At 33.9% G+C, this 23,501-nt stretch overlaps 1 protein-coding gene across 1 annotated transcript in view; it reads right to left on the reverse strand.

Moving 5' to 3' along the window:
- Positions 1-3,974: 3,974 nt before the first annotated feature.
- CTDSPL2 (CTD small phosphatase like 2) overlaps positions 3,975-23,501 on the reverse strand; it is a 75,043-nt gene continuing 55,516 nt past the window's right edge. Inside the window, exons 9-13 of the mRNA XM_028162303.2 lie at positions 14,524-14,586; positions 14,340-14,419; positions 11,130-11,256; positions 9,556-9,651; positions 3,975-8,905 (exon numbers count right to left, since the gene is read on the reverse strand). Coding sequence (XP_028018104.1) covers positions 8,840-8,905; positions 9,556-9,651; positions 11,130-11,256; positions 14,340-14,419; positions 14,524-14,586 — 432 coding nt within the window. The 3' untranslated portion in view covers positions 3,975-8,839. The remainder of the gene's footprint in view (positions 8,906-9,555; positions 9,652-11,129; positions 11,257-14,339; positions 14,420-14,523; positions 14,587-23,501) is intronic.

A 23,501-nucleotide genomic window follows, 5' to 3' on the forward strand; every position in this document is an offset into this window, starting at 1 on the left:
ATGTATTTACTTGCCTGAAGATGTTCTAAGACAATGTATCTTCAAACAAACAAAAAATGTTAACAGAAAGAAGGTGAAATATAAGGGAGGTGAGGCCAAAGAACAAGATTTTGACAGTCCCCAGAGAAAAGGCTAAGCTGACCTGCAGACTTCTGGCAGATACCTAGTAGAGATGAAGATGAGGGCATCCTGTTGACTTAATATTAGCCATTACGATTCTCTTTCAGTTGACCTTCTCTCTGGTTCTACCCTTACCAAGCTGGCATCTGATTCTGATTTAGTTTTATAAGGAGGTAAATGAATGGAATTGATATTTGGCCTAAAAATTAATGTTTTGTGAGTTTAATTAGTGTGAACCAATTCCTCTGAATTTCATCAATTCTGAGTTGCACATTCAGAATCAATTTTCTGGACTTATAAATTGAAGTCCAGACTTTGAAATATGAGCTCATTCATTATGTCATGTATTCAACAAATAATTATTGACGGCCTACCCTGTACCAAGTACTATTCTAGGTTCTGGGGTATTAACTTCAAGGTATTAAACCACATGCAATTGAAAATAGGGTGTGAGAGTGGGAGGTGCTATGGAAAAAATACATGGGCTATATGTATGCTTCATTGATAAATTTTTGAAGCAGAAATTGAGAATAGAATTTATTCACAGAATTGTGCATGCTGCTTTTTGAAATAAAGAAGCCGGGAGACAATTGTCAAGAACTCTGTGCTGGAGACTTCGATTATTCCTTAAAACTAATCTGTGATCCACACACTAATCTCTAGGGAAACCCTATAATCACACATAACACTATTCCCATCTTACAGATGAGCAGAGTAACTGATCAGTGTTTGTTGAACAAATTAACATTAAAACCTCTGCCTTCAAGAAGCTTCATCATTAAAGCCATAGGAGAGTAAATGCCAGCAGAAAAGCAGCAGGGCTGCTTATGGCTTATTTTTAAGTGAAGTGCCTTAAGCACCAGACTCAAAATCTCATAAAGATGAAATAAGGCAAGGCTGAGGAGTCGGTTTTAATAGCACCAGATTAAAACTCATTTATAGGGACTTCCCTGGCGGTCCAGTGGTTAAGACTCCGCGCTTCCAGTGCAGGGGCCGTGGGTTCCATCCCTGGTTGGGGAACTAAGATCTCACATGCTGCCCTGCTTGGCCAAAAACCCCCCCAAAAACACTAATTTATAAAATACCAAAATCACTGATTTGATTTACATGATTTGATGTAGAAACAACTAACGACTTTTTCAATTTTAACCCTCCTCCCCTAAAGAGCCTACCCAAGACGTGAAATGACAGCATCTGTCTCCTTTCAACTCCTATACATTTCTCAGTACTTAACTTTTATATTGTGCCATAAAATCCTAGAGTACCTTCCCATTTCTATCATTAAGCTGGGCAAGCCGTACTTTCCCTAGAACTTCACCAACCTCCGACCTCAGATGGTCCATTACGATACTAGCACCCAATACATTAACTATATTATCCTGGAGAAAGGAAATTCTTTGCGTGGAATGAATTAGATCAACGTCTATATTTCTTCAGACTGCTCTCCCACTCACTCAATCTATTCCCTATTCAGCAGTCAAAGTGATCTTTTTAAAACAAATCTGATTATTTGCCCCCTTGCTTAACTTTACCCCCTCCCCCAACCAAGCCTGGCTTAATATTCTTTCAATACATGTTCTACAGATCTCAACTTAATACTTCTTCAGCCAATCCAAGCCTGACTTCAGATTAGATTGTTATTAGCCCTCAAAGCCAGTCTTTTCGTTCATGTTCCTTTTCCCAGCAAATGTCAGTCTCCACTGCTAGCCTGTTAGCTTGAGAGCAGCGTCAGGTTTGCTTTCTTCTGCCATCCACAGAGCCTAGCATAGTTAAAGCAGTGTTTTTAAACGACTTTTACTGTCGTCAGGAAGGCTACCTACAGCTACCTTCAACAATTGTCATACATCAACTATAACATTAAAGCTCAGTACATGGGAGCCACTAAAAGCTCTAGTTCATTTGGTTCACTGATTACTAAGAGACTTCTAACTCGGCAAGTCATTTACATGAGCCTGCTACCCCAACTACTTACTTCTCAAGCCATTTAATACTCTTTAATTTCCTCATCCTTCATTTCTTCCTTCACAGTTAGCACTATTTTCATCCAAAATGTTCTTAACCAGGGGTCCCCAACCCCCGGGCCGCGGACGGGTACCGGTCGGTGGCCTGTTAGGAACCGAGCCACACAGCAGGAGGTGAGCAGCGGGTGGGAAAGTGAAGCTTCATCTGTATTTACAGCTACTTCCCGTCGTCGCTCACATTACCGCCTGAGCTCCGCCTCCTGTCAGCATTATGGTGAGTTGTGTAACTATTTCATTATCTATTACAATGTAATAATAATAGAAATAAAGTGCACAGTAAATGTAATGCGCTTGAATCATCCCGAAACCATCCCCCCCGCCCCCACCAGGCCGTGTTAAAATTGTCTTCCACAAAACTGGTCTCTGGTGCCAAAAAGGTTGGGGACCGCTGTTCTTAACAATCATAGGTGACCTCTCCATTACCACTTCTCTAGTCTTTCTTTCCAGACTGCTTGCTGCTCATGTCTTTCTTAAAAAATCTCCCTGACATCTGTGGTATTACAATAACCTGATTCTACTGCTCATTTCTGCCCCCTCTAGCTTCAGACGTCTCCCAACACCCTGTATATATCTCACACACCCTCAAGAAAATTAGCTGCTTTAACATTTCAGTTCTGGTAGTTATCTGTGTACGTTTCACCACCCATTTTACAGATGAACAAATTAAGGATCAGAGAGAACTCCTTTGTCTAGTTAAGTGGATGAGTTCTTAAGTTCTTGAATTCAGGTCTTCTGACTCTGAACTTTATTTTCCTTTTTATTAACCATACTCCTAAGTCAGCTATTCCCAGGTCCAGTCATTTATTTCTAAAGGGCTACTGCAGCGACACTCAAACCAGTCTGTGTGCATTACACTCCTTTGAAGCTTAGGGAAAATAGTTATCAAGTGTCATCCCAGCCAGGAACTGGGGGGGGGGGCGGGGGCGGGTGAGGAAAATGAAGAGATGTTGGTCAAAGGGTACAGACTTCTAGTGGTTTGAGGATCTAATGTTCCAAGGATCTAACGTATAGTATGGTGACTATAGTTAACAATACTGTATTTAAGTCTCATCACAGAGATTGGGGTGGGACCAGCTTGCTATTTTGTTATACTGGTTCAAGTTATTTAGCCCATTACATCAAGTATAATTTCATTTTAGCTCACCATAATCTGGTTCTTTTCTTGCCATTTTATCTCTACTTTTTAAAGCTAACCACTTCATTATTCAGGTTTTATGCAACTTCTGCACTTCTGGTAGTTCCAGAAATTAAGAATGTTATTCCTCCTAAAGTCATTACTTTGAGTAATGGTAATTAAGAGATCTGGATTCTAATCCCAGCTTTGTGATCTTGGGAAGACACTTTTCTAGACACATTTTACATCTGTAAAATAAAGATGTACACTTAGAAGATGGAATTTCCTTCTAGTTTAAAAATTGGATTGTTAAACTCTAGGGCCTAGTTTGTACCACAAGCTTTTGCACTGAGTTAATATATTCTTTTATAAGAACGTTTTGTTGGCTACATTCATTTTATAAACTAAGGAAAGCTTTGTATTTATGTACAAACATGATTATACAAAAATGCCAACGCCTTGGGAAATAGCCTGTCGTAATGATACTTGAATTCAAGTCTCCTAGAACAGCTGTGAGGTCTTGGGCCACAGCCCTCTCTGAGCTTGTTTCCTTATCTGTTTTTTCCGTATCTGTAACCTGCTCTACGTTCCTTATAGGTCATCAAAAGAGAAAGCAATGTGAAAAAATTGTGTACTTGTAAACAAAGCACTATACAAATATAAGTTGTTAGATATTATATTGTTTCTAATGGCTGAAAAATATCACCAGAGAAAAGTGCTTCCATAAAAGTTTTATTTATCCCCACAACAACCCTGTGAGGTAGGGTGATCAGGGCATTTGAAGATGAGAAAACTAAATCTACATTACTTGTTCACGGCTATACTGCATAGTAAATATGTAGAAATTAAATTGAATATTTTAAATGTCCATGACTTTATATTGATTCATGTGGAAAAAGGTAGAGAGAATATTAACTCCCCCCTACCTTAATGCCAAAAGGACACTGCCTTGAAAAATCCCATTTCAAAAGATGAAAGTAGTATTTCATTGCTTATTTCTACAAAGATTTATAAAATAAAAAAATAGTGAAATATTTTACAGTTAATATATATAATGGTCTCATTCAGGGATATGTCCTTCAGCTGTGTATATGATCAACTATTCCAAGTGCTAGAAAATGCAAACTCTTAAAAAGTATGAAAGACATGAATGATAATAAGCAGTAACCTCAATCTTCTTTATTATTCCTCCATGCATCTTGAATAAGTTCTGTGAAATCTGGTCCCAGTTAAAAAAACAAAAAAGAAAACTCTACCACAAAGAGATGTCTGGTAAACTTAATTTTGTTGCCTACTCTCAACTCTCAAACCACTGTCACAGTAAGTAAAGCAGTGATTTCCCAAATCTATGAGAATCACTTGAGAGCTTTTAAAAAATACAGAACTCTCAGGCCCCACTCTAGACCCAGTGAGACAATTTGGCAGAGGTCAGGCCTCAAGAATCTGTATTTCTAAAGCTCCACAGAGTAATTCTAATGAAGAGTCAGGTTTGGGAACCAGTTATATATTTTAAAATACTAATAACTAATATAAAAACCATAAAGTAAGTATAAACTTGTTGCTCTCATCTCCCCTTTTAAAAATTTCGCAAAACACACAACCCCGGAACTCTTGCCTCCGGGCAAGTAATTTCAATTCAAGATACAGAGAAACATTTTATAAAAATGTATCCTAGTGAGTGAGACTTGGATTCCAATAATAATTTAAGTAGCATTTAAATATAAGATACTGAGTTCTGTGGTTCTTATTCTGAAATTTTAAAATGTATTTTATACAGGTTCCTAGCAGGCTTTTAACTCAGGGGATGACATGAAAAGTAATGACATATTCAAGCACATAAGCACTGAAAAAATACTATACTCAAAAACAGCTCATGAGAGGAATAAGAAAGTGAATGAATGACAACCTAAGGCCTTTTGGCCCATACATTTTTGTTCCCAGTCCACTCTTCCCCTATAAGGGGAAATAAAATAAACATTCTTTCCTAGTTACTTGGCATAGTTATTTGGTGGGTGACTATTAACACTAAGTTAATTTAGATACACAAGATTAAAAGAGATAACAAATAAATATCTAGGAAGACAAAGAGAAGTCAGGTCAGAAAACCTTAACTAGCTAATGATGTAGTATATAACACCATCATGTTAGGACAATTAAATGAAGGCTTCAGTGTCCTTTACATTTCAGCTTTATGTGATTGACACAAGACGTGGAAAAGATCTGGTCCTTATGAAGAAGTCTGTGCTCGCTGCAAAGATTTGTAGGAATAATGAAACGCTTTCTTCATTGATGAGATGAAGTCTCTGTTTTTCAGCAAGTTGACTGAACAAAACAGTGAAAAACAAACTTCTTTAGATGGTTGAATGAAAGTAATATCTAGTTGAAAAAGTCATTGACCAAAGATAACTTTTTTAAAAAAAATGATTCTATGTTTAACCATCTCCCCCCAAAACCCCAAAAACAAACAAACCAGGAAAACCAAAGTAATATAAAAACACAACGTACACATCCATTTTCACTGACAGTTACAAGAAAATAGCCATTTATAGAAGTTACAATGCTTTCAACAAATCCCCCCAAAATTTTGGGAAACAAGATAAAGCCATCGGGTAAATAAATATACATACTAGCTAATATAAAACAATTTATGCTTTTAAATTGTTGTCAACTCTCTTTTAAGACCCAAGGAGAAATATGGTGCTATAAATCTGATTAGGGCTACATATATTACATGGAATTAAAAAACACAACTGATTAAAACATCCTAACAATAATACAAATATTTAAAAGAATGTCTTTAAAAGTCAGACATTTACCACTGGAAATATCACAATTATAATATGTACTTCAGAGTCGTAATGTGTATATAGGTCACTTTTGCTGTGTCTTATCAGGTATCCATCTCTCCTGCATTTACTACAGTCAGTTTTTAAGAGTTCATGTTTTCTGTGTGAACTGAAGGGGCTGGGCACATCTCAATTCATAAACACCTCCATTTAATTAATGGAAATGTTTAAGGTAATATCTACCAACAGATAAAGGAAAGAAGGGGTAATAAGATAACACATTTTAAAGTGGAGGAAGCTGGATAACTGTCTCTATAACTTATTTTAAATTTTATATTAATAACAAATTTAAAATGACTCAAATCAAGTAATGAAGAAAAATAGATTGAATCGATCTCAAGAAATTTTCTCAGGCCATATAAAATTCTCCCTTAGTTTATTTCTTTACAGAATCTTGTTAGGCTTGATTCATTTGTCAGTCAACTTAAAGGAGCTCTCCTAGCAGGGGATCAAAAACAGCTTTACCAATAAAAGATGATTAAAAGTTGTTTTTAAAGTGCCTATAGGCACAGTGGTATATATAGGTGCTTACATTTCCCTTTTAGTTGTGGGAAAGCCCATTGAGACTGTATTTACTTAATCAGAAAAGCTTTCAGCAATTATAATGCAAGCTGAAAGTTTAGATCCTGTATAGGTTTTGGGTTTTGCTGTTTGAACATAAAAAGGGAGCAAGGAGAAATGTAACCAGGTTCACAATTTTGAGCAAGAGCATATGTAAAGGTAACATATGTACATTTTATTTCAAGAAAGACAGAAGACAAACAGCATAAAGATGCCCAGATGCCCTAAAGATAAATACATTTCAAAGATTCTCATTAAAATGAATCTGTAGTATTTTTTTCCTGCAAGCAAAATACCTTTCTTTAAATTAAAAACAAACAAACAACAAAAAAAACCCCAGTATTCTGAATTGCAAATGCTTTTGCTTTTTTTTTTTTTGCAGAAAATCTGCCATGATTATTTTTTTAATGAATAAGGATTTTCCACAAAACAGGCTTGCTCTACATGCTAGATTTTTAAACAGTTCAGTGACACAATATGCTAACTACATACACAACAGATAATATAGTAAGAAAACACTCAACCTGATGAAAAGTTAAAATCTTCATTAATACACTGAAAACTGACATAACTCATGCCTTTAAAATCAAAAATACAAAAATTAAATGTTTTCCTAAAAAGATTTCCTTATTTTAAGGATTCATTTGAAAATGAAGCTGCATGTAATTTGTACAATAAGTTGTACAAGTAAACAGGTAAATATACATAAAAAATTAAGTGACATACTCCTCAATTATCAGTTGTCCACCTTTAATTTCCAATACTGTACTTTCTTAACAAGCATACAAAATATCAAACTTCTCTTTAGAAAAAGTGCCGTTCTTTGACATCCTTTACACAAAAACAGTCTGAGCCTGTGGCATGATAATGCAGTTGAGAGGCAAAGCATACTAACTTTTACAAATTCTACCTTCCATAAAAAGCCTCCCGAAAAAGAGATTACACGCCACTATAAAAATATCAACCTCTTGTGGTAGCTGCATTAGAGAACCAAGGCTTGAAGACTATTTTCATATAGCATAGAAAACCACTATGAGAACATATTAACTGCATTGGTGGCTTGGGAGTTTACTGTGCCACAGGATTATGCATAGCTACTGTAAGGTACCAAGACTGTTACACAGAGTTTTAATTGATTGTAACTGAGAGCATAACAGAGGTACTACCAGCCCATGCAAAGTAACTAAAAATACTGAATCACTGTGCTGAATACTTCATTCCTGGAGAAAACCAAAGGCATCAGTAACCAAATCAAGCCCAACAGGTGACCAAACTCATTCTCCTCAAAGATTGGTGAGCACAGTGAAGTCTGAGGTATACCTTTTATCCATCAAATCTGTGTGCCACTGCAAGATATTACCACTTGGGAACACATGCCATCACAATGGTTTAAATCTTTTGAATATTAGTCATTCATATATTCTTATCTACCCAGTCTCTTGATTTTTGAAAAGATTTCACCTACAGTAGAATATTACAGAAACAAAATATAAATGCATGTTCTAAATGAAACTTACATGGACTAAAAGTAGAGAATATTTTTAAACAAATATACAATATGCAGGCAGACAAAGCAGGAAAACGGCCATTCAAATGTATAATAAAAAACTAAAAATTGACTATTTCCAGAAAACTATGAAGCGCCTCAACTAAAAGGAATGCATAATGAAATTCTAATCTAATACAGGTCAAAAATGTAAAAAGGTTATAAACCTTAACAGGAAAAATAAAACAACTTTTACTGGCCATTCCTGTTGAAATGAGAATTTTAAAGTAACAGAAAAGTGGCTACAAACCCACTTAGAGCACCAAACAGAGAGAAAATAAAAGTCCATTTTCATCTCTGTTATTATCATAAAATCCTGTGTGACTACAGGTCAAACTGCTGGTGGCAGAAACAGAATTCTTTATAAACTGCAGATGTCCTGTACATAAAAAAATTTCACTGGAAGTTGCACTAGTTCTAAAGACTCTTCTGTTTTAGCCTACCTACTGTATGTATTCAATCTGAGATAAAGTCTCTTTCTGTAACCCTTGATTATTATTGGGCACCAAGATAAGAAAAGCAAGACGGGGTACAAAAATGCAAAATTTCAACAGTAATGGCAATGTTTTTGTCTTAGTCCAAAAGGGTCCTGCATTCTCTCCCCCTTCAGTGATTTGACAAGTCTTTGTACTTAATCTGGGGGCAGCAAATCATGCAAGCGAAATCGGTCTCTGATGTGAGGTCGAACATCTTCATTCTGTGTGGAGAAATAGACATTTTAAAAGCCACATAATTTCAAAGACATGATCCTCATAACATTATGAACATTCTTACTTTGCAAAGAAACTATACCACCATTTATCAATATTTTATAATTTACATTATTTTGTTTGCCAAATAAAGATATACATAGAAGCAGTTAAATTTAGATTAAAAAAAAAAGCCTGTCATTAATGTATTCATTTTGTAAGAACAATTATGCAATAAGAGGTCAAACCAAAAGATAGGTAAAGCATTAAGCCAATGAATTCTACTTTATATAGTAGTTTTAAAATTAATACATGGACATAGAGGAAAAAATTCCCAGAATAAAGTTTCAGTACCATAAGCATTAATTCTAGACCTGAACTACAAAATCAATTTAACACAACTAGTTAGTGACAACTAGTTAGCAAGAGGAAGTCTGGTAAAATAAAACATTTGATATATAAATTTTAAAATACTGATAAACATAATTTTAATATAATTTAGAAGTTTCAAAAATGCTTGTAATCTTTTTTCAATCTCTGCCCTAATGTCCCACCATGTTGACTTAAAGTTAGTACACATAAAGCAACTGAAAAGATTTATTTCAATAGTTAAAGCAACAAAAACCTAACAAAAAGATAAATGATAAGATATACTTACCAGTTCTACTAGCTTCTCCAGAAACGGAATCAATTTTAGAAGTTCATTGTCATTTTTATCCATAAACCAGCTTTCTATAGGGATTCCATTAGATAGCTAAAGTGAAAAATAAGTAATTAACTCTTTTCATTTACATTTTGCCTACTTTGGAAAAGCTTAAAAAAGAAGTAACAGATTTTAGTAAACATTAATCAGTAAGTTCTTTTGAAAAAGGAATGTAATCAGAGTTTATGCCTGTCATATTCTTTGACAACTTAATAGTGCAAAAGACAGATGTTAAGGAATGAACTGAAACATAATTGGTTTTTCAGAGTAATTTATTCTTAGTGTATATAAAACTTAATAAGAAATATTCATTAAAACAAGTTTTGCATTAACATAACTAAAATCATTATTCATTCAAGAAATATTATTAGTCAATGCTAGGCATTTTGAATAAAGGAATTTTGCCAATCTCAACAGAGAACACTATTAGAAAGCATATACTCTTACACAGGGACTGTGTCCCATTATTTTATTCCCAGCAACTAGCAAGATAACCTGAAACATAGTAGGAACATAACAAATTGACTCAATGGTATTTCGTTGGTCTAAAAACAAAAATACAAACCATATTTGTTTTATAGTAAATATTCTCTAGGATAAAATATCTTTTAACATTTACGCAGAACACTGTGTTTGAGATGGAGGATAACTGAAATTATTTTATTTACGAACCAATTCTTAAAAACATTATTTCAAAATGCAAGTGAATAAAAGTAGTGACCTAAACTGAACATACTTCAATGCCACATGCAATTTTTCCCCTTGTATTCTTTTTGAAATTTTATTATGGACATTTTTGAAACAGAAAAGTTAAGGGCAAATCTTGTTTCATCTACACCCAACCCACTTTCCACCATTCCAATTCTGCACTGATTTATTCTGAAGAAAATCTCAGCCATTATCACATGAACATACTCATAATGTAAAATATATCTTGCAAGGATGGCTCATCTCTTGCCTGTCTGCTATCTATCTATCTATCTGTCTATCTATCATATGCCGTGCTGTGTGGCCTACGGGATCCTAGTTCCCTCACCAGGGATGGAACCCGGGCCCTCAGCAGGTGTAGGTGCTGAGTCCTAACCACTGGACTGCCAGGGAATTCCCTCTAGTTGAATTTATATTTCTAAGAATCATTGACAAAGGGTACAAACATATTGACAGAATAGTCTAAGAAAATATTTTGAAATGCCAAATCAAACAGACCAGAAGAACATGGTTAAGCTATTCATAATTCTGAAACATGTTTACAATTAAATTACTGATTTAACAATAGATAAGAATGCTATTAAATGATATATGTCTTATAGTCCCTTCTTAGGGATTTACTACTTCAGATTTACTACTCAGATTTTTATGTATGTTGTACTTCATTTAAAAGAAAAATTTCCACAAGGAATATACTAATTTGGAATTCCTAATTCTAAAAGATGACACTAAACAGGGAAATTCCACCAGTGAAAATTCTGTTGTCCCATCATATCTTTTGGCAGCATTTGTCTGAGTTTGTTCAGCAGCCCTCTTCCTACCTGATATGCAAAGGCTTGTGGTGAGTTGTCAATTATTATAGTTTTTGAAAGATCTCTTCCAAGGATATTTAAGTCCTTTATATAGTTTCCTTGTACACAAACACAATGTTCGCGGAAAAGCCGGTGCCTAAACATAAAAGTAAAAACAAATTAACTAAAAAAAAAATACATATATATATATATATATCTGTAAAAAGCACAACATATACTGAAACATATATACAATACACATACCATAGGCTTTACAAGTTAAGCCTTATCATTTTCTCTCACAAAGGAAATTCAAATACAAGTGTGGGCCTAAGCTTTGGGCTACAGTTTTATTATAAAAATTCTTAGCAATTATTGAAACCTTACAACCAAATATTACCATGCCTTAAAGAACTTTGTTTTATCCCAAAATGTTATATTAAATGATAAAGAGGGATTAAAAACTCTGTAAATTGGTTTTGTAATTTATTTACCCAGGAAAGCTCAGTTCAGATGCAGCATCTGGTTGTCATCGAGGTCCTGCTTTTTAACCAATTTTCCAGATGGTTGACTGAGGCACAAGGAGGTCAAGTGACTTGCCCAAGGTCACACAGTAAGTCAGTGGTTAGCCCCGCATTGGAACCCAGGATCCTCCTGGCTCCCAGTCCTTTGCTCTAACCAGAAGACCACACAGCCTCCCTATCCCTGCACATGCCAGAATAGAAAATATAAGAAGGAATGTTTCCGTGTTGGCATTTAAAAAAAATGTTTTTAGTTTCTCTTATAGTTTTTGAGGAAAGGTGCAGAGGCCAAAACATTCCATCATTTCAACTTTTCCCAAACACCCATCTTTATTTTAATTGCGTGCGTTTGTGTGGGGGTGTGTGTGTGTGGGAGGTGAGAGATCATTTGAAAAAACAAGGATTGACTGAAAAGATGAATTCAGATTTAAGTATTACAAATGTAAACTGATCTTTCACCAATGAAACTGAAAAATGCTATATCATTTTAAAAAGCTATTAAGGTTTTATAATAATATTTATATATTTGTAATAATTAATCTCCATTTAGCACTCAGAATATTAGTTTCTGAATATTACTAATAACTGATACAGATCACCTTGAAATACTCCACTTGCATACATTAATTAATTTGGTAGTTTGGCTTCCTTGTGTCTTAATCCCACTATACAATTTTTCAGGAGCTAGGGCTTACACATACCTATATTTTGAATTATCCAATTTCAAGAAAGGGGCATTTTCTACCAACAAAATCTGTCATAGCTCTAACAACAACAAAACTGATATTTTAATCAGGGCCAATGGTGATGGAAAAGTGGAAGAATTTTAAAACCAGACAAAATGTAGTATAAACAGTTCTTTTTCCCTTATTACAAAGAATGCTTTTAATTAAATGTTCATGAGTTAAAAGATCATCTACCTCTGAAAGGTTTAAAGACAGTTCTACTTTGAAAAAAATAAGACTAGACAAAAGAATTTAAGTCCTGGTTGGACCTAAATAAGATTCCATATTTTATTTGTATAAACATTTAGATATGAGGAAATTGGAGAGGCAGGTACAGCACATACCTGCAAATCACTATTGATAACTCTTCTCCAATAGCAGCAAATTCACCAGACACAGGAGACAGCTGAATATATATATATGGATACTAACGATTATTTTAATTAAATTATACTAAACCCCTTCCAGTTATTCAGGAATCTGAGGGTCAATAGCATGTATTTGCAGTTTTAGAAAGAAACTACTTTTGCTAGTCATCAAATTTGCATTCGGACTCATGGGATTCAGAGATCATAGGAATTTCTGAGTCTACCTTGTCACCAACATAGATGATTCCCTAAAGCACTCTAATGCATTCAATATACTGTTCAAAAAGTTTTTCCTGTTTTAACTTTTTCAAAATACAACTAGGTAAAACAAGTTTAAACTCCCAAATATGTAGATTTTATAAAACTAGTTTAAAAGAGGGGTTTTAATTTGTAACATAATTGTGTGACTATGATTTGTCCCCTAGTAAAAATGAAAGCTCCAAGAGGGAAAGGCTTGTGTTGCTCACCACTGTTCCCTGGAACATTGGAGGTGCTGAATAGAAATCTTCAGAATGAATGAAGTCATCAGAGCAAAATCACTTGTATGCTTTTATTAAAGTTAGGTAAAATGAGCATCAATTATAATACTTTTATGAAAAGAAAATACCATTTTCATTTGTGTGTCTGAAGCTTGCTTATATAGAAGATAAAATGGAAACTGACTACAGGACACATTTTGATCCTTTAGATTAAAAAAAAAAAAATCACATTCTATTTACAAGGGGAAAATCTCCTAAATGTGGACATTAGGAAAAGCCTTTCACCATAGCTGAAACCACTCAATAATACAGGTACTATTAACAGTAGAAATTAAGTTTAGGATTTTCCACTAAGACAATATGGGAGAAAGTATTCAAGACAATGAATACCCAGCTATTAAAGCTTTTAGGAGCCTTTTGTGGCATCTCTCTCAGCTCTTGATCAAAACTCAAACATTAACTCCTATACCTTAGAGGATGCAGCAAGATTGCTGAGTCTTGGTATCTCACTTCAGTTGACAGAAATAATGAAACTAATTTTCAAATTGTTTTAAGTTACCCAAGGCACTCCCACCTAACCAGGAACACACTGCATCTGCTGGCTCAGGACACACACAAGGAACTGAGTCCAGATCAGGATAACCCGAGTGACTAAACCAACTGCAATTTCCAATTAGATTTCATGTAACATTTTCTTTCCATGGAAGATAAATTTGCTCTTGAAAAAAGCAAAAGAGTTTAATTTGATCCTTTTTAAAATTAACTTTTATTTCTCTAAGCCATTAAAAAGATGACAACACATGCATTATCTCAGAGACAGAAGGAAGTGAAAACATCATGCACACAGTGAAAAATTCCACATACCCCCAATATCCCCCCAATCCCAAAAGAAGTGAGGATACAGATGTACAAGTGAATAAATACATTTGATCTTTGTATCCTTTAAAGAACGTCTGTCTGGAGTTAAATAATTAGGAACTCTTAAAGACTTTTGGGGCTTAAAAAAAAATTCACTTATTTTCCCCATTTAACACACAAATCTCTATATATGCAGCCAACTGAAAATGGCTATCAAAATTAAGTAGAATCATAGTAATTTCATAGATCAGTGTGACAGACATTTCCACTATTTCTTAATTAAATTTACCTGACCAGTTGCTTTTTAGGGTCTAGTATGTTCAGTAACTTGTCTGCATACACCTTCTTAGAAGCAGTAAAAAGAATGATCTACAAATTCAGGGGAAAAGAAGTAATCATTATACATGATCTAAATATGGGTACTACATTGAATAAAATAAAAATACTTATATAATTAGCTTAAGTATATTTACCTCATACATCTGAGACATTCGTTCCAGGAATTCCCTGAAGAATGGTCTTAATCTCACGTAAACCTGAAAAAATGCAAAGATAGGCTTCAGCAAACAAACATATAAAACAGAAACAACTTATTTATAAGATATGTTCTAACTTTGGATATAATTTAAAAGTTCATATGTTAAAGTAATACAAAAGTTTACTAAGTACCACTCAACCAAATATATTTCACATATACCAAAAGTTACTTAAAACAATCTTTTGGTAGGGTAATAATAATCGTTGGTGATCATTTCACTTTTTAATAGTTAAATAGCAGCATATAATATAATAGTACTTCATGGAATATAGTTTTAATAAACATTTAAACTAAAAATGGCAGGTTTCCCTCTGAGATTTTGATCCACCAATCAGCTCCATCTTCCAGCCAGGTAGCATCCATCCAATTATTAGGCAGGCTGCATATCCACCTCTAGCTGACCTGTCTCAATGACCTTCCTCAATAATTACTCAGAATTTCTTCTTAACAGTCACCTGCTAAGAGTACCTTTATTTTAAATTTCTATTAAGGTAAATAATGTTCAAGAAAGAGATGTCTGGATTGGTGGGTTTAAATAACTGGAATTTTTCAGAAATCAATCTTGTTCTATACTTACTGATTCAGATGTGGTATCTAAATTAGCACTACTGGGCTACTTGAGATTGAAAATATAACAGTCAAACACACCAGTTATCAAAATCAACTGACAATATCAGGAAAGACTACAGTACCCAAAGAACTGACTTAAATACATTATTTTCTTATTTCTGTCTGTCTTTTTGCCTACATTTAATGTAGCTCTTGTAATATACTCAATATTCAAAAAGCACAGAAATATAAGCCATGAGCAACCACTAAAACTGATTTACAAAAGAATTTGACTCCTTTAAGTTGTATTTATTTTGTGACAAAAATTTATAAAAAGAAAAGTTTGTACTCTACTCAAAGGTGATTATTAACATCAAAAAACAGGAACAACAAATACTTATAGAATGCCTATGCACCAGATTCACTTGATTCAGATTTTTTTTAAAAAGCTGTGGTGGCAACAAATTCAAAATTTAGGCTTCATGGAATTTAATTTTGTTGTCAATACACATCTAAACAAAAATGCCCTTATGATAAAAATCTAGTTCTAGGAATGTAGAACTAGAACAGGGAAATCAGGCAAAGGATTTTAGGAGGTAGGGACTATGTACTACCAGTCTTTGTAAGTTCTAAAGCCCAAAGGGCATAAGACAATGCCAAATATATAGTAAGTACATGATAAAAATCTGTTAAGTAAATTAAATATAATTGCCTGAAGTTAAGCAATATAAACAAAAAGAGAAAGAGAGGCAAGACTACATACTACACAGGGACAACTACTGAATTTCCTTAAGAACTGATCACTTGTGGAAGACAAATTTCAAACATTAATATGCTAATATATCACTCTATCCCTGCCTACAGGCTAGAATAATAAAGGTTTACTCATTTTTAAGCCTATTAGGCAGTTTACCTCAGTATCTTGACTAATCAAAAACCAAGTAAGCCACACACCCCCACCCCTAGCAAATAATTATATGATGAAATCCTTGGTATCCAATCCCTATCATTTAGGATGAGGTACAAAATTTTTAACTAGAGTTGCGCTTCTAATTAATTTTAACATTTACATCGTGAAATATTTGGTATAGTTTGGTTTAGTTTTCAACACACCTTATTTGTTTGGTAATCCAAGTAACTGATAGATTTAGATGTATTACTACCTTAACTGACAAAAACCCACAATTCGGTCAATATTTTTTTTCAATTACCTTATCTCATGGAGGATAATAAACCATGAACCATCAGAACCTTCTGTTTATTGCTAAGAAGGCTTATCAGTTAAATGCATTTAATAACCAAAAATACTTCATTTTTGCATATGTATAAATGTTTTCATTTGCTTTCAATATCCCTGCTATAACTTGCTCCATATTGTAAAGTAAAATAAGCAGGGCCTCTACAATTTGGGATTTGTCTCCTTTGAACACTAAAATACTTCCACTGTAAAGGAATACTTCTATTTAAACAGTATTATCTAAGCATAATAAGTGGAGCACTGTACAAAGGTGACATTTTCCAACTTCTTACACAGTGACTTCCAGATTATGTCAAAACTATAACTTCATTATGCATTCTACTACTTTGACTATACTTAAATATAAAACACATCTTAAAATTTGATATTACTTTCATAATGTACCTGTTCACTGGGGATGAAAGGTGGCACTGAGATAGGGGAATATAATGCTAGAGTGTTTCCTTACCATGAGAATAGAATAACTGTTGACTGTAAATGTTCCTATTCTCAGAACAGATTCACCATTTGAAACACAGGAAGGTGTTTCAGGATTAAAAGACACAGGCAGAAACTGAGATGGTTAGCGGAAAAAAAAAGGAATGTAGAAAGGTACAAAGCAACAGCAAGCCGGGATGTGGTTGGGACCACAGGAGGTTCTGCCATGTGCTGAAAAGGCAAAATCTCAGAAAGAAAAATAGAAATAGAGACATAGGGCTTCCCTGGTGACGCAGTGGTTAATCCGCCTGCCAATGCAGGGGACACGGGTTCAAGCCCTGGTCTGAGAAGATCCCACATGCAACTAAGCCCGTGCACCACAACTACTGAGCTTGTGCTCTAGGGCCCGTATGCCACAACTACTGAGCCCGCGTGCCACAGCTACTGAAGCCCGCGTGCCTAGAGCCCGTGCTCCGCAACAAGAGAAGCCACCACAATGAGAAGCCCATGCACTGCAACAAAGAGTAGCCCCCACTCGCTGCAACTAGAGAAAGCCCGCGCGCAGCAACAAAGACACAACACAGCCAAAATAAATAAATAAAATAAAAAATTTATAATAAAAAAAAAGAAATAGAGACATAAGGCCAACAGGGTCTAACTCATTTGGATGGATATATTAAAGCAGAAATATATAGAAGTTAAGAAGCACTAAGCACTGTCTAGTAGGAAATAAGTAAGAACAATTTTAAGGTATGTATAATACAGTGAGACTACGATCACTTATTGTATTAGGTCAGAGATACACAAACATACAGATACACACATAGACATGCCTCCAAATGCTTCGAAATCTATTCCACAGATGCTCTTAACTCCATTTTTCTTCTCCTAACCTTCTCGTAACAAAGATTCCTGTCCCAAGCTGCCTACTTCCTATTTTCTACATTCTTCCACTACTTAGTACTTCAGAAACCATCCTTCTTCAAACCTGCAATTCTTCAAAATGATGTAGTCTCTCAAATGTAAGGCTAGGCCATAAGTTTCATTTCAGGCTGGTATACATATAATCCTCCAAATATACAGCAATTATTCTATCTACACAACAAATAGTTTTAATCTATCACTAAACCAAATATATTTTGAAAAAGTCAGTGTTTTAAAATAATGCATAATACTATAATAATGAACAATTGTTATACAAGAATACCATACCCAAAACATGTCTTAAATAAGACTGCCTACTACCCAAAGATGTTCATGTTATGAAATGTTTATTACGTAAAATTTTTGTACATTTCATGCTCATGACTCTATTTTGTAACTGGAAGTTTGTACCTCTTAATCTCCCTCACTTACTTCATTATATGTTCATGATGTAAACTTTTAAAACAAAATCTACTTGAATAATGTCTGCAAAATAGTAGTGATAATGGAACTAATCTTGTATAATATATTGTGGGCTGATTTTACCAAAACTTAAATTTTATATAGAAAAATGATAAATATATTATAGAAAAATAACATTACATTAACAGTACACTAACACTACTTGATTTGAACAATATCTGACAGTCAGCCTGTACTTTCTTTAGTACAAGAGAATGTCCTATAACTGTGCATGTAAGATGATCCTAACAGGCAATAAATGGTTAATGGAACTAGATTTAATAAAAATAGTCATTAAAATAGCAAGCCAGTTATAAATTAATTATAAATATTTTCTGACAGTCTGCCTAAATTCAAGTTCATTTCTAAGTATGCAATGTCAAGTTATATACACTAATTCCTGACTATTAGTTTACCAAACCATTATCTAAGTTATCTAGATAACTTTATGAGCATGACCAAAAAAAGGGGGTGGGGGGAGAAAACATCCAAAAGATAAGCAATTTCAATTTGTGGGCAAAATTGAAAAAAAAATTTCTTACATGTGGATCTTTTTAGGAAAAATATTTCTAAATAGTTTTAAGCACAGATAATATGTCCCTAACATATTCAAAAAGAAGTATCTTTAATAGTTTTTCCATGAAATCCTTTGAACTTATTGCTACACTGTTGCAGGAAGGAAAAAAAAAGATAAATTTGGTGGTATTCACCTACTTAAGGGTATGGCACCTTTAAATAAAAAGATGATTGGTGGATGCTATCTATTTAATCAGCAGTAAGAATTTAAAACAGTAGAAAACTAACAACACTGAACAATGTGAAGAAGAGATGCTACAGGTATTAGCAGATACCACAGGTATACAAGGGGCTCCACCATTTTTTTTTAACCCTTCTGTACACTTCAGTTTCTTTATCTATAAAATGGGTATAATAACAGTACCTACATAGAGTTGTTTGTTAAATAAGTTAATACATATAAAGCACCTAGAACAGTGCCAGCACACTGAGACTCCTAATAGCTATTATTACTATCCACTTTATTATTTAAAAGTAATCAGCCATAAGGAGAATAGCTGGAATGAGTAAGATTTTATGGGGGAAGAACTGGGCAACCTCAACTCAAAGAGAAAGCCATATCTATACTTTTAGAAGACGTAAAGTAAGTCAATTGATTACTTAACTATTTAACTTAGTTAACATTGTCTTAGCATCAATACCAGATCATAGAGACAAAACCCAAACCTTCTCCATAGAAAGAGGGTTGCTCAGATAGGCCTTGTGGAGGCCTCAACTTCATAACCCATTGGGTGATTTTACAAGTCACCTTTTGCTTCACACAGTTCCAATAAGAGGCTGCTGGGGATAGTATTTGTAGGTGGATCAATCTGAGGATGAATAGGTAAATACTAAAACATCAGAACCAATAAAAATAAAAACAAACAAAACCCCCAAACTAAAACCTTCTGCAAAACCTTACACTGTATTAAATAGAAATAAATTTGAAAAGATATTTCCTTATGGAGTCCAAATGGGATAAAGTGCTTAATATATTCATACAGAAGGTATATTAAAAATTAGCAATGAAGCATACTTTTCAAGTCATGGCCATTTACATACACATATAATATATATACAGTATACATATATAATTTTTGAATTTAAATATGAATGTACACATATTTGTGTATATATATAAAATATTAATGTGTTTATCTTAAAATCAAGTTTACTCATTTTAAAAGCAAAAAAAAAACCCCCCACAAAATGTTGCCTTTAAAAACAAATTCTAAATTTTGAAGCCTCCAATTTAATATGCTTAGTAATCAACTGTCACATCTCCTATATTTGCAGAATATTTTTAGTTACTGAACAAGAATTTTCTGTATTTTTAAATGAACTTCTTCTAATTTTAAGATACATTTATAAAGAATACAAACCATGATGAAAAAATTAGTGCCAATGACTAGCTATACTTATTAATAAGGATGGAAAAATTACTTTAAAATTATTTTAAATATTGACTTACAATTAGTTATCAAAATATTCTTCCCTACCAGATATAAAATATTACTTTTATCCTCAATACTGCGTCCATGACCCCAGATGTTTTAAGGAACAAAATACATACTACTTTTGTACAATAAAATTATGCTTTATGAATGTCAAAACAAAATGCCTCTTGTTTAGTATCAATTTAAGTCAGAGCTTGAGGGGAGGAAAAACTTGATTAGGTGTTTACTAACAAAACTCTTCATTTAAACGATTGCTTTTTTCTTCATGAAGCAAAAATAATGCTGACTTTTCTTCCTAGACTGTGGAAAAGAGATAGATGCCACTGACCCTCTACTTCTATTTTTCTGTGGTATAAAATATTTGAGATCCTTATGAAAATTATCCTAGGTTGTAAGTTTCCCAAGAAAACAAACTTTAATAATGAGGAAGAGGCTGAGCTTTGCTAAACATGGGGTTTCCCACCCACCTCTCCCCCCAACTTTTCCCATAAAAGCAACCTCTACTATTAAAACAAAGCATCCTTTAGCAAGTAGCTCCCTACAGGATCCTATCTCTCCTTGAGTGCTTACCACAATCTGATTTCTGGACAGCTGACCCAAAGTTTGTTGATTTTACTGATCTTCAGAAAGCCACTGACTGGCTAAAGTCTTATTGGTGAACAGAGTCAAAAATCAGATGCCCCTGCCATACTTTACAGAATGAGGAGTTGGACAACACAGTTACGTTTGGTTGCACTGTAGTGAAACATATGAGGCATCTTCTTTTTGTCTTCAATTAGCCACGTTTGGGCTGAGTAGCTCTATTACATCTTCAAAAAACTGAGCTCCAGTTCTTGATGGAGACAGAGGAAGGTCATTGAGGAGGTGGTTCAGCTCAAGAGCTAAGTGAAAAATCTGTCTTTTGATTCAGTCCTGCTTGTGGATAGAAGTCATCTTCTGGATGGAAGAGGGAGTGAGATGACCTAGAGTCTTGAATTGGTGGATCTGCAGGAACAGAAACTAAATACAGTGGAGACCTCTTAACTGAGTAACACCACGAGATGGATTTCCTGACAATGTGTCAATATAAGCTAAATATAAAAATTAAAACATGTGCATTGGAACTGATCACGCACTTGTTTTTCCAGATATCAAATGCATTTGTACCATTCTATGAATAAATACGTTTCCCAATATCTAACTGTAAAACAATTCATGGAAAAACTACCAATTAAGGGAGAGGAAAAGACCCATTCAAACAAAAATCCATATACTTTGCCTTTGTGAATGCCACACCCTCACTTTAAAAACTCAGTTCTTCTTTCAAATGACTTTTTCTCCATATACACAAACTATGATCTGTCTATCCGTATAGTGTCAGTGGTAACATATATCAAAATTTTAATTTGAGTTGGATCTTTTAGGTTTATCTCCTAGAGAAATGGAAATTCAAATACACTCAAGGTACTAATTGAGGCTTGAATAATCTACCCCCTCATATATTCTAAGTCTTGCATTAACTAAGTTGAGTCCTACTTATCAATCAAAAGAAGAGTGTATATCATGAAGTAAGGCAATCTTTAAACGTGAGTAGTGACCACCTTAAATTTCCCTCAAACTTTCATCTGAAAAAACCTAAGAAAGCCCATAACCAGGTTACAGTGGATCTAATTTTAAATCTCTCTATATATTAACAAGAATTTTGATGAACATTTGATTACTTACTTCCACTTAGAATTTGAATATGTAAATTTACTGCATATACTCTCGTAATTATTAGACCAAGGGTCAGCAAACTATGGCCTTTGGGCCAAATCCAGATCATCACTTATTTCTGTAAATAAAGTTTTAATGGGATGCAGTCATGCTTATTCATTATGTATTGTTTAGGACTACTTTCATGCTATAATGGCAGAGAAAGTAGTTGTAACACAGGCTGCAAAACCTAAAATATTAACAACTGGCCCTTTAAAGGAAAAAGTTTGCCAACCCCTGATACAGACCATTATTAAAACATACATAAGACAATTCATATTTTAAATTGTTTTGAAAGAAAGAGAATAACAAATAGAATTAACATTAGATATGGTTCTACTATAACAAACTTACCATAAACAAAAAGCAAAAGTAACAAAAGTCCCAAGAGGAAACTTTATCTGGCTTTGATTCAGATGAAGAATCTGATCCTATCTTAACATTACCATTTTATTTTTAAGAGTATATACATAAATGTTATGGAATTGACATATTCAAGAGTATATAAATGCCATGAAACTGTTCCCTTAAAAGTGGTTAATTTTATGTTGTGAATTTCATCTCAACAAATTATTTTTTTAAGAGTATATACAGTATTTTACAGGTTTCTACCTTTAAGTGGGCCACATTATACTGTAGTGGTTAAACATGTAAGTTACATCTTACCTAATAATGTGGTTTCTCCAAAATCTCTTAGATCATCCCAGACCCTTGTGTATATTTCTTCTTTGCCAGTAGATGGAGACAACACCACTGAAAGTTTAAAAGACATCATTCCCTGTTTAAAGGGAGCTTGCTGGTCTGAAAACTGGGGGAACCCTAACCCAAGATTTCTTCAAAGTTATTTTTTAAAAAGCAGACAGAATGGCTATGCCAAAACTAGAAATCCAATATTAACTATGGACATCCTCAAAACTTAACTGAAAGGGAACTAAACTCTGTACATGATGTAGTAACTAAATCATTTTAAAATACAATCATCTCTATAATTTTTAAGATTCAAACTTCCTACTCATTGCTCCTGATTTAGGTTAGCTCTAATTTTCCTGTTTCAGAAAGTGTAACTCAGATATATAAGAAAAAGAGTTCTTTGAATTCCTCAGAGGTAGATGCAGTACATATGAAGTTTTTTTTTATATTAGTCATATGCACTGCTAGGAGCCTTTTATTCAAAATAAGACAACTGTCTGGATCCACATAAAACAGTAAGAATTTTATAAACAAGAGAACTGAAGAAGAAATGGTGGAAGCAATAAGAAAAAAATTCAATTTTATGGTCACACTGAAAAGAAATACTCATGAAAGGGAAATCAAACTCATCTACTCTCCAAGTTTCTTATTTCACTACTAAAAATTATGTAAACAGACCAAAACCATCTATCAGAAATAAATTTCAAATCTGGAAGCTTAAGAAATCACATCAAAATAATTATTTATAGTTTTCAGTAACAGTTTTCTTTTCCAAATTCAAAAGCCTGAAAGCCATTGTTTTTAAGGGCAATTTTGAACATTAAAAACAAGGTTATCAAGCTAAAAAGAGAGAACATATTGCCATGC

This window comes from Balaenoptera acutorostrata, chromosome 3, assembly GCF_949987535.1.
Source record: "Balaenoptera acutorostrata chromosome 3, mBalAcu1.1, whole genome shotgun sequence".
Taxonomy (NCBI): domain Eukaryota; kingdom Metazoa; phylum Chordata; class Mammalia; order Artiodactyla; family Balaenopteridae; genus Balaenoptera; species Balaenoptera acutorostrata.